Below are 12,106 nucleotides of genomic sequence, written 5' to 3' on the forward strand. Positions count from 1 at the left end.
ACTATCCCATCTTTAGTTGGGTCTGTGTAAAATACAAAGGCAGATAAGCTGAGTATATTAGTGCTCCAATACAGCAATTTTGCAGGGTCTCAATATGAAAGTTAGTTGAAGAAAATGTGCAGGAGATTAAAGAGGCAAAAGTCAGGCAGGAAAAGAAAACAAATAAACGGGCGAGGCTGGTTCTATTCCCGCAGGTGGCCGGGATTCCGGGTTGCGGTAAGGTAAGGAACAAGAGGAGGAGGAGGTGGAAGAGGAGGAGGACAGGAAAGCCCACATTGTTTGTCCTACAGAGGAAACAAAGGAGAGATGAAGCAGGAGGAGGGGAAGGTGTGTGAGATGAGGCAGAGAGCAGATACATTAACATAGCAGGAATATTAATGCGGGGCCCTGGCATGCGTTCATATTAATCATGTCGATGTCAGTGTTACATGGTTGCTAATCATGTCGGGCGGACCGGTGCACATTTGTTCATCCCATGTTGATGCTAATTAAACACAGGACGTGATCACGCTTGTTATCACAGCCACGAGACTGAGACCTTAAATAAATGAATATAAATTATTTTGCACCGGAGTCCGACTCACTTGATTTAGACGAACTGCCGATACTGACTTTTGATCCGATACCATTAAGAAAAAAAGTGCGTCCAAATTGTCTCAACTGCCTTAATTTTTTATTATTTATTTGAAAAAAGGTGTCCCAACATGATATCTTTTGGCTTTTAATCTAGTGCAGCAGTGGCTCAAACCAAGTAAACAAAAACAATTTTGTCGTCTTAAAAAGTTGCTGCTTGAATAAATAAGCATTTTTGTAAAATCCCAGCATTCGTAAACTCGGACGTGGTTTTCTGCCTCGTCTTTTTCGAGCCCCAAACCGCTCACATATCTGCTAGCTATGACACAAATGTCATGAGACGGCTAGCTGTAGCTAGATATATTTTTAAGTTGTGTCATTATTCTTGGTGTTCATAAGGTCTTTGGTGTACTCACATTGCTGACTGGGGTCGGACTCGGTGGTCATCTTGACGTAGTTGGTGGGCAGCAGGGCTGTAACGCCGTCAGCCTCCCCTCTCCACCAATCTGGGTTGGTCTTGTCCAAGACGTTGATGAGCTGGCCTTTGGAGAAGCTCAGCTCATCAGGATTGGCCGCCGTGTAGTCGTACATGGCGATGACTTGGCACACTGCGGAGATATGGAAAGCCGTTCGAGCATTAATTCCATATCCTTGATATCCAGTTTAAGGTCCATGTAATTATCTATACAAGAGCGTTTTGCGCTGGATCTCATCAGATTATTTTAGGTCTACCAAAAGTTATGGTAAACAGATGATTTACGACGAAGTGTATTTTGACCTGGCAGAGGTGAGGGGGCCGACTTGTTGCTGGAGGGTCCGAGCAGCTTGACGTGGGAGGACTGAACCCAGCCTCTCTGACGCTTTTTACCACGAGCCTGCACAAAGAAATAACGGAAATGTAATTTACTCGGCCGTGTAAACAAAATAGTTTAGTAGTTAACTATTTAACTATATCACTAAAAAGGACTCCTGTTTTTCCTCATAAAATAGTTTGCCAGGTGTGCACCAGGCATCTATTGGGGGTAATGAATTTATTAGGGGCTGGGGCCTTCATTGGTAAAATAAAAATTAAAAAAAATAATTTTTCAATAAATAACGTCCTATTTTATTTCATGAATGTATCAGTCATACCTCCACAAATAAATGCGTTATTCTACTATGTATGATCATTTCTCACTAAATGAAAACAGATTTCTATCCCCTGCTATTTTTTTGTCTTGAGGTAAAAAAGAAAGGTGTTGATGTGAGGTCACAACACAACAAGATGCCGGTTGTGTCCACACTGACCTGCAGTTCTCCCAGCCACCAGCCAGATGAGTTCTTGGCCAGGACCACAATGAGCTGGCCCGGAGACAGGCGCAGCTGATGTACTGTGGGGCCGACTGAAGCAGAGGCAGTGACAGCCTGGGCGATCTCTGACGACCAATCAAAGACGAGCAGGGCTGAATTTAGATCCGCACGATCATCCCCTGTGAGTATTTGAGTTGTGTATTCTCACCAGGCTTCTTGGTTGGCCCACCAGGTCTTGACACCTAAAACAAATAAAGTGCCTTATACATGACAATATTGCAGTACTTCCACATGAAATCAAGTTACCTCTGGCTCCACAGGCTTTACATAGTTGGACGGGAAGACGCCGGTTTGGTCACCGATGCACCCCTGCCACCACTCCCCTTCCCGCTCCATTACCACGATAACATCACCTTCCTCAAAGGTGAGGTCGCCCGCTTCCGGGCTCTCGTACGTGTACAGCGCCACATACTCTTTGTTTTTGGCAACAACACAATGAGGTGTTAAGTCAGGTGACGCCAAGGCTTTGAGTGTATGCTTACCTTCAAGTTGAACAGAGTCACCTCCGTCCAGTGGGTCCATGCTTTAATGATAGCAACACATCATTATCTAAACTGCTGTAGTTATAGAGAGACTCATGTATGTGTGCGTGTCTTCATACTCTGTCCCAATTTCACCCTCGCCGAGCGGGAGGTTGAGGTGTGCTTCGGAGGAGGCAGTGGTGGTGGCGGCGAGCGACCAGGGCGACATGACCTTGGTCAGGATAGGAGCTGGAAACTGAGAGGCAGAATTTTTATTGTTTATTTTTAATAGCAACAAGGAAGACGATGACTGACTTTGGGCAATCAACGTGACGTTTCTCTCCCTCAGAAGGGTGAGGATTAAGGGTTAAGTAGTTAAACAGCTCCTCTGAAGTTTTATTTGTTTTTAGAATTTCAAGACAGGACCTAATGCTTTCTGGCTCTGGGTTGCCCACCCCTGCTTTAGAATGTTTAAGTGTACATAATTAGTGTCCAGTCAGTGTAATTAATCTACAAGGAGGGGACCCACATAGAGGAGAGCTATAAATAAAAAAGTAGGCTATGTGTGTGTGTGTGTGTGGGTGTGTGTCTGTGTGTGTAGCATGTAAACATGAGCAAGCCAGGTCGCTATAACACTGAGCAACAAAGAAGGGCTAAAATGTGTCTCAGAACACAGACGTGTTAAACAATTTACCTGCGATGTGTCTGATTGAAGAGGAGGAACGCTGTTGTCGCCTGTTAGTTCGCCATCTGTTACTCTAAATGTAAAGATGAGAAAACATAATTAAAAAGTGCTTGGCTGCCATCCTGTGGCATTTATATGCAATTATAAACCTTTTTACGTGGGGGACCTCAATTATTAGGGTTCGGTTCCTATACCCCGCGAATAGCAGGGTAACACTGTATACTTTTGTTTGGTGGTGTGCTCTAAGATTTTGATCTGGTTTAACTGGCATTACCTGGAGACAGGAAGCAGTGGTGGACAAGAAGTCGGTCCGGGGGACAAGAGGCCGCTCTCTGTGAATTTCTCTGCGTAACTGTGAGGAAACCAGCCCTTGTTTCCACGGTAACTCCCGTACAGCCAGCCCGGCTCGCCCACCGTCTGCTCGTCCACCTGGAGACATTCTGCTCATCACAATCATGTGCGTGCGTGTTGAAAACAAACAAACAAACCTCGATGAGACAGTCGGCGTCGATGCTCAGTTCGTCCTTGTTGCGAGCTGCGAAGGAGTACAGCGCTTTGTAAACTGTCACTTTTGAGGCCGCCTGTGCCTCCTCCTGCTCTTTCTTCTTTTTCTCCTCCTCCCTCCTTTTTCGCTCCTCTTCCTCCCTCTGACGCGCCTCCTCCTCTCTCGCCATCCTCTCCTGCTCCAGCTTTGCCTGCCTGCATCGAAAAAAGTTACTTTCAATCGCAATTTACACAAAACACACTTGTACTGTATATAAGCTGCACGCGCTAAAATAAAAAATAAATAAATAATAAAGCTTCGTAAGCCACACATATTACACATACAGAGTTCCCCCACTATATCGTGGGTAATCGTTGGCACCCTCCGCTTTTTTGTTTTTTATAAGTGAATGTATTTTTTCATGGGTTTTTTTAGTATACAGTGGTGCCTTAAATATGAGTGACCCAAGTTACCTTTGTTCGAGATACAAGCCGTCGTTCGGTTGACTTTTTGCTTTGACTTACAAGCAAAAACCCAAGATATGAGCACTGATATCGACTCAACTCCCTTCACAACAAATAGCAGTTGGGCAGATGGCGAACAATTCCTCAAAAAGGAAGCTTCCAGCTGTTCAACGCCACTCCCAGTTGAAGTTTATTGTCAAACTCTACATAAAACAAGGAGAATTACATATGTATTTGAAACAACCACACAACTTTACCTCCCACTAGCTTAATGCTAACATATTGGTGCACACTCATGTCGGAACAGGAAGGAGCCATCCCAGAGCTGTTCCCACTAACTTAGCAGAAATGAATGTCCAAAAGCTCTTGGTATGCTGAAGCATTTAGAGTTCCTTCCACTGGGAGTAAGGAGCCAATATTTTGGACAATTCCATGCTCCCAACTTGGTAGGAACAGTTCTTCCATTACTAACATGGCTTTGCACCAGTTCACAAACCAAGGTCCATAAAGACATGGAGGAGAGAGTTTGGTGTAGATGAACTTGACTGGCCGACACAGAGTCCTGACCTCAACCTGATAAAACACCTTTTGGATGAATTAGAGTGCAGACTGAGAGCCTGGCCTTCTCGTCGAACATCAGTCTACGACCTCACAAATGCGCTTCTGGAAGAATGGTCAAACATTCCCAACACACACACTCCTAAACCTTGTGGGAAGCCTTTTCAGAAGAGTTAAAGCTGTTACAGCTGTAAAGGGTAGACCAACGTCATATTAAACTATTGATTAAGAAGGGGATGTGACTCCAGATCATATGTGAGTCAAAACAGGTGAGCGAATATTTTTTGCCATATGGTGTACGAGTGTTTTGAGTTACGAGCTTGGTCAGGGGCAAACTAAACTTCAATTCAATTAAAAAATGGGAACTCATATTATTGAGATGAACTACACACACTCAGAGTGAAATATTTGTTTTTTAAGATATATGTATAAAGTTGATGTTTATAGCTTACACAGCAAACTAAAACTCAAAATGAATCATCTCGAGAAACTAGAATATTACATAAAAAACAATCAAGAAACAATGAAAATTATTTTTAATGTAGAAATTAGGCAGGAAGTTGCCCTTTAAAGAGTATTTTCCTGTGTTCAATGAATCTCTATAATATACTGTATGAGCACTGAAGTAGATTGACTTTTCTACCATATTAAATTTTTTTGCGATGTACCTGTACATTGGTTGTTCTATTTGTACGTGTATTGTAGTGCATAGTCCGAACTTTACGGTACTTTGTATGTCATCTACCTGACTTCCTCCTCGTCTGCTATCCTCTGTCTCTCCCGCTCCTCTTCCTCTTTCTTCCGTCTATCCCGCTCTTCTTCCTGCCGTCTCTCCTTTTCCTCTTCCTCTTTCCTCTGTCTCTCCCGCTCCTCCTCTTCCTCCTTCCTCCGCCTCTCTTCTTCCTCGATCCTCCTTTGCCTTTGCTGCTCCTCCTCCTCTTCCCTGCGTCTCTTCAACTCCCGCAGCTTCTCCTCCTTGACGCGGTGCAAGTCATCCAGGACGGACTGCTGCTTGGCCTGCTTCTCCCTCAGCTCCTGACAGGAAGCGCACAATGGAAACAGCTGTCATGGAAACAGCTGTCATGGAAACGTATGGAACATCTGGAGACTTTTTGTGGGTCTACTCATGATAGACATAGTGCTGGGCGATATGGCCTTAACTTTACATCATAATCCCCCCCCCCCCCCCCCCCCCCAATGTTGATATTCAATATGACTCGATATTTATTGTATTAAAGTTTATAAATGTATAAAAGTGGACCAGACCAAATTGATTTACATTATAAAGCAGGTTTATTTCACAATTATAAACACTGCAAAGAAATAAATTACTTTTCCCTATATGAGCCAAAATTGTATTCAATTAAACCACACAAACTTCTCTACATTTTTATTTCAAATACAATAACATATCTTTTGTTCTTAATATTTTATACCCCCAAATTAAAACACCCATAGACAATTCCTAAAATATTATAATCATAATAATAATAAAACTACTACACAATCAAAACAAACCTTCTAACCATTTCCTACCCATCACTTCTTCAATCACATACTTCTCCTTCTCTACCCACAACCATAAAACACAATACTCAATAACAATACCAAATAAAATCTTTTCACCCCCCCCTCTCAATCCATATATCCAATCACCATTTCACTTAAATCCTCTCCCTCTTACATATATCAACACCCAACACCATTAAAACCTATTAAACCTATAAACTCCCACCCCCAAAATAACATTAAAACCCACCACAATTAAAATTACATCCACACTCCCTACAATATCATTCCAACAAACCCTAACTAACATTTATCCTCATTCTATACCCAAATATTCTCCTCTTAACCTCCCCTTATCCTCTCAAACTACACATAACCACCCATTCCACTTACTCCTACCCCCCCCCCCACCCCCCCCCCCCCCCCCCCCCCCCCCCCCCCCCCCCCCCCCCCCCCCCCCCCCCCCCCCCCCCCCCCCCCCCCCCCCCCCCCCCCCCCCCCCCCCCCCCCCCCCCCCCCCCCCCCCCCCCCCCCCCCCCCCCCCCCCCCCCCCCCCCCCCCCCCCCCCCCCCCCCGCCCCCCCCCCACCCCCTCCCTACCCGCCCCCCCCCCCCCCCCCCCCCCCACCCACCCCCACCCCCCTCCCCCCCTCCCACCCCCTCCCCCCCCCCCTATCCCCTCCCCCACACCACCCCCCCCCCCCCCCCCCCCCCCCCCCCCCCCGCCCCCCCCACCACCCCATAAAAAAAAAGAAAAAAAAAAAAAAGACAAATAACGCCCCCCCCCCCCCCCCCAAAAAAGACAACAACCCTCTTCTAAAAAAGAAAAAAGAAAAGAAGTGTCTCTTATCAACCCCCCCACCCCCCAACCGACGGCCTTTTACCGAACGCGTTTCCACTTTCCTCACCAATAGATTAGAGTGACATCACTGTACGCTGTTTTAATTGTACTTTTATTTTTTTCCCCTCTTTGTTTTAAAAGTTTATAAGCTGTTTTTTTATGTTTTTAAATGCTTTTAGTCATGTAAAGCACCTTGTGTATGAAATGCGTTATATAAATAAATTTGCTTTGTTTGCTATAATGATCTCAAAATTAGTGATGCACAGAAATGAAAATTCTTGACAGAAAAAAAAAAATAATGACAATGATAAACCCAAACCCCAAAACCGAAACAGCAGGGAAGCCCAGACTTCCTTCTTCCCAGCCACTTCATCCAGCTCTTCCGGGGGAATCACGAGGCGTTCCCAGCTCAGCCGAGAGACATAGTCTCTCCAGCGTGTCCTGGGTCGTCCAGGGAGGCGTCCATGGGGCATCCTAATGAGATGCCCGGGCCACCTAATCTGGCTCCTCTTGATGCAGAGGAACAGCGGCTCGACTCCGAGGCCCTCCCGGACGACCAAGCTTCTCACGCTATCTCTAAGGGAGAGCTCGGACACCCTATGAAGGAAACTCATCTCGGCCGCTTGTATCAGTGATCTTGCTCTTGTGACCGAAAGAAGGTGAAGGTAGGAACGTAGATGGATTGATAAAATGAGATCTTTGCCTTTTGGCTCAGCTCCTTCTTTACCACGACAGACTGATACAGAGTCTGCATCACTGCAGACCCTCCACCAATCTTACTGTTGACCTCCTGCTCCATTCTTCCCTCACTTGTGAACAAGACCCGGAGAAACTTGAACTCCTCCACTACGGACAGGATCTCCTCCTCGACCCGGAATGGGCACTCCACCCTTTTCTGACTGAGGACCATGGTCTCAGATTTGGAGGTGCTGATTTTCATTTGCGGCATTATTTTGTTCACATTACAGGAGTGGCCCGGAGATGCGGAACTCTTTAACGTGATACACGCAACGAACTTGATAACGTGCTTCATTTTCAGGTGATTTGACACAGAGATGCCCTTCTTCGTCATAACATCTTTCATACACATTTTGCAGACAGCGTTGTTTTTAAATGATAGATGTGCCCGTTTTTGGGACTATGGCTCGCTAGTCACTAGCATCTTCTCCATGTTGGCAGAAGTCTCATGAAGTAGCAAAAAGTATAGAAAATAAAATCGATCCCCTCTTTCCATATGGTGCATTAATAAAATATTTATTGAATCGAGCTTCTCAATATATCGCCCAGCACTAGATAGACATGGCTATTAAATTTCATGTTGCCAAGAGAACTGACATTGGCGGCTGAATTTTCTTCAAAGGAACCCTGGGAAATGGCCAAAATGACACTAAAACGGCTGCTTCAAACCAAAATGGCAGTCTTCTTATGTCTTTTGTGGCATGGGTTTCTGAGACTTTTTTGTGGGTCTACTCATGATAGACATGATCATCAAACTGATTACAGGGGCTGAATTTTCTTCGAAGGACCAGTGGAGATGGTCAAAACGACACGAAAATGGCTGCTTTAAACCACAATGGCAGACTTACTGTGTCTTTTATGGAATGGCGTCTTTAGACTTTTTTGTGGGTGTACTCATGGCTACTAAATTTAACCCTTCTAAGTGAAAATGAGTTTTCCCCAAAATTCCCAGGGCGACTACTGAGGAAATCCAATGTCATTAGCTGAAAAACTCACCTAATCACTTTTTTTTGTGCTCAGGCCAAAGTCATGTCTAATAAAAAATATTGTTTTGGTGCCATCTTGTGTCATCTTGGGGTCAAGGAACTATGGTGAAGTGAGGGGAGGAGCTTCATTTAGTCAGGCCAAAGCCTTGTATAGTAAAACAAAAAAAAGTGCTTTGCCGGCGTTACAAACCTTTAAGGGTTGGCTTTCATTACTTGAGAATTTCTTTTATTTACACACTTACCATCCAGAATATGAACATGAACGATGGGGTGGAGCAAAAGAAAGATTTTTTAAACAAAAAAACAACAGAACCTTGAAGAGAAGAAAGAGTTGGCTGAGACAGGCCAGCAGAGACAGAAATGCACGCAGGAGACAGTCATCCATGTCCTCAAGCTGACCACATGCAAAAGGGAGAACGACATGTGGGGAAAGATATGAAATGGAAAATAATAAGTGTAGAAAAAGGAAGAAGTGGAGGAGAATAAGGCATCCAGGTAGCAGGATTAAGGGGGAAAAGGAGAGAAAGAAGGGGTTAAAACGCAGTTCCAAGCTGAGCAGAGAGAATGGCACACTGCATAAAAATTATTTGGAGTCAACTGGTTCCATGCAATTTTTAGTTGGATAAAAATCTGGATTGCTGTTGATTCAACATTAATTAACATTCACCATTATATTATTTTGTTCTTCAATAAAACATTTTTTTAATTCAACGCATTTAATAAAATACAAAATAAATGTATTTTTATTTAGTATGTCAACCATTTCTGTATGACAAGGGTGTCAAACGTCGTAGTTAGGGTTTTCCTCAGAGGGCCACGATGACTGCGAACCCATATAAATGCTCATCATGTTATTACATATACACAACAAATTGATGGAAAACTAGTTTTGAAATCAGAAGTAAGTAAAAAAATATATATATATAAATTAAAAAAAAATTAAAAAATCTACTTATTGCAAACGGTGCTTGGTAAAAAAAATGCTTGCAATATTGCAACATTATTAAAAGATAATATACAATTTTGGTATTTCAATACAAAACATTTAATCGACATGGATGATTTGCTCTCACGGGCCACATACAATGATGTAGCAGGCGGATGTGGCCCCCGGGTCGTGAATTTGATACCTGTTATGTATGATATTGAATTAATGGGTGGTACAATAAATAAAGTAATGTACCCTACAGGATAAAAATGACTAGATTCCTCAAAACGTCCCAAAATTGCAATATTTTGTCTTAATTTCAAACCAGGTATATACAGTGGGTATGGAAAGTATTCAGACGCCCTTAAATTTGTAACTTTTTGTTATATTGCAGCCATTTGCTAAAATAATTTAGGTTCATTTCATTAAAAAAGAAAAACTGAAATATCACATAGCCAGAAGTATTCAGCCCCTTTGCTGTGGCACTCATATTTTGAACTCGGGTGCTGTCCATTTCCTCTGATCATCCTTGAGATGGTTCTGCACCTTCATTGGAGTCCAGCTGTGTTTGATTATACTGATTGACTTGATTAGGAAAGCCACACATCTGTCTGTATAAGACCTTACAGCTCACAGTGCATGTCAGAGCAAATGAGAATCATGAGGTCAAAGGAACTGCCTGAAGAGCTCAGAGACAGAATTGTGGCATGGCACAGATCTGGCAAAAGTTACAAAAAGAATTCTGCTGCACTTAAGGTTCCTAAATCCAGTCGGGGATTTACGGCAGAGTGGCCCGGCGGAAGCCTCTCCTCAGTGCAAGACACATGAAAGCCCGCATGGAGTTTGCTAAAAAACACCGGAAGGACTCCAAGATCGTGAGAAATAAGATTCTCTGGTCTGATGAGACCAAGATAGAACTTTTTGGCCTTAATTCTAAGCGGTATGTGTGGAGAAAACCAGGCACTGCTCATCACCTGTCCAATACAGTCCCAATAGTGAAGTGAATGGTGGTGGCCAAGTACAGGGATATCCTGGACGAAAACCTTCTCCAGAGTGTTGAGGACCTCAGACTGGGCCTAAGGTTCACTTTCCATCAAGACAATGACCCTGAGCACACAGCTAAAATAATGAAGGAGTGGCTTCAGAACAACTCCGTGACTGTTCTTGAATGGCCCAACCAAAGCCCTGACTTAAACCCAATTAAGCATCTCTGGAGATACCTGAAAATGGCTGCCCACCAACGTTCACCATCCAACCTGACAGAACTGGAGAAAATCTGCAAGGATCCTCAAATCCAGGTGTGAAAAACTTTTTGGATCATTCCCCAAAACACTCATGGCTGCATTACCTCAAAAGGATGCTTCTACTAAATAATGACCAAAGGGTCTGAAGACTTATGGCTGTGTGATATATCAGTTTTTCTTTTATAATAAATCTGCAAAAATTTCAACAATTCCGTTTTTCCCCCCGTCAATATGGGGTGCTGTGTGTACATTAATGAGGAAAACAAATGAATTTAAATGATTTTAGCAAATGGCTGCAATATAACAAAGAGTGACAAATTTAAGGGGGTCTGAATACTTTCCGTACTCACTGTAGATTTTTTTTACACAAATTGGAATTTCAAGTATAACTGTCACTTTTCTATTAATTATAAAGCACTATTTGCATTAAATCCTACTGAATTCAAGCTAAAATGTGATATATATAACTTTAAGTGCCCTTCCACTAACGTATCTATCACTGATTATTAACTTTCCTATTATGATTAGCACTGACCTTGAGTTCTTTGTTGTATTGTTCCATCTGTGCTAGCTTGTCTTTGGTCTCCTTCTGTAGGGCGTCCAGCTGGTCCTTCAGCCTGCGACAGTTGACGCCTTTGTCGCTCATGTTGGCAGCCACGGAGGCCAATGTCACCGCTGCAAGACCCACCACAGAAGTCCAAGGATTGAATCAGTTCATCCACATTATGTGTTACTAGGTTTAAGGTTTCGGGGGTTACCTACGTAAAATTTTGCTGAGGTTCATGTTACGCAGCTTCTCAGTCAGCTTCTGTTGCTCAGGAACAAGCAAAGAGAGCTTCATCTGCCATTCCTGGAGCAAGCACATGCAAAAGGTGAGTAGAGGGTATCTACATGTTTCATAATATGTACTAAAAATTTCAAGTCCTTTGGAAATGAGAGTTTCTGTGGCTGGGGCCAGATAGGGATGATAATAGGGGCTGATAAATCATTCCATGTCAAACGCAGCCCCCAGATACCATGGAAATGTGCTCCCGAGATGATATGATATCAGTGATTTGTTTGGACTCTGGGCAATGCCAGGGCATTGTTGCTCCGTTTCTGTCATTATCTCCCCTTGCAGAACAAGTAAAATATTTTACAAAGGTGATTAAAACACAAATTTATTTAAATCTTTTTATTCTTCAAAAATGTATTAACATTGACCCTAGTGAGGATAAGCGGTAAAGAAAATGGATGCATGAGCAATAATTAAAATGACTAAAAAACAAAATGCTTTGTAATAAATA

The 12,106-nt window shown here is 43.2% G+C and overlaps 1 protein-coding gene across 4 annotated transcripts in view; it reads right to left on the bottom strand.

The window, feature by feature from the left end:
- The window catches only part of itsn2a (intersectin 2a), a 44,451-nt gene that overhangs the window by 12,922 nt on the left and 19,423 nt on the right, over positions 1-12,106 (bottom strand). For 3 of the 4 annotated variants that reach the window (XR_009785541.1, XM_061754803.1, XM_061754801.1), the window contains 12 exons: positions 11,583-11,670; positions 11,356-11,495; positions 5,321-5,610; positions 3,558-3,768; positions 3,344-3,498; positions 3,079-3,142; positions 2,525-2,640; positions 2,170-2,446; positions 2,072-2,105; positions 1,861-1,988; positions 1,352-1,448; positions 990-1,181 (listed from right to left, as the gene is read on the bottom strand). Coding sequence is in view for 3 of the 4 variants with exons in the window: in XM_061754803.1 (XP_061610787.1) it covers positions 990-1,181; positions 1,352-1,448; positions 1,861-1,988; positions 2,072-2,105; positions 2,170-2,446; positions 2,525-2,640; positions 3,079-3,142; positions 3,344-3,498; positions 3,558-3,768; positions 5,321-5,610; positions 11,356-11,495; positions 11,583-11,670 (1,792 nt within the window). In the remaining variant the exon portion in view is untranslated. The remainder of the gene's footprint in view (positions 1-989; positions 1,182-1,351; positions 1,449-1,860; positions 1,989-2,071; positions 2,106-2,169; positions 2,447-2,524; positions 2,641-3,078; positions 3,143-3,343; positions 3,499-3,557; positions 3,769-5,320; positions 5,611-11,355; positions 11,496-11,582; positions 11,671-12,106) is intronic. The other variant, XM_061754802.1, reaches the window with a different exon arrangement.

Source organism: Phyllopteryx taeniolatus, chromosome 18 (genome assembly GCF_024500385.1).
Source record: "Phyllopteryx taeniolatus isolate TA_2022b chromosome 18, UOR_Ptae_1.2, whole genome shotgun sequence".
Taxonomy (NCBI): Eukaryota; Metazoa; Chordata; class Actinopteri; order Syngnathiformes; family Syngnathidae; genus Phyllopteryx; species Phyllopteryx taeniolatus.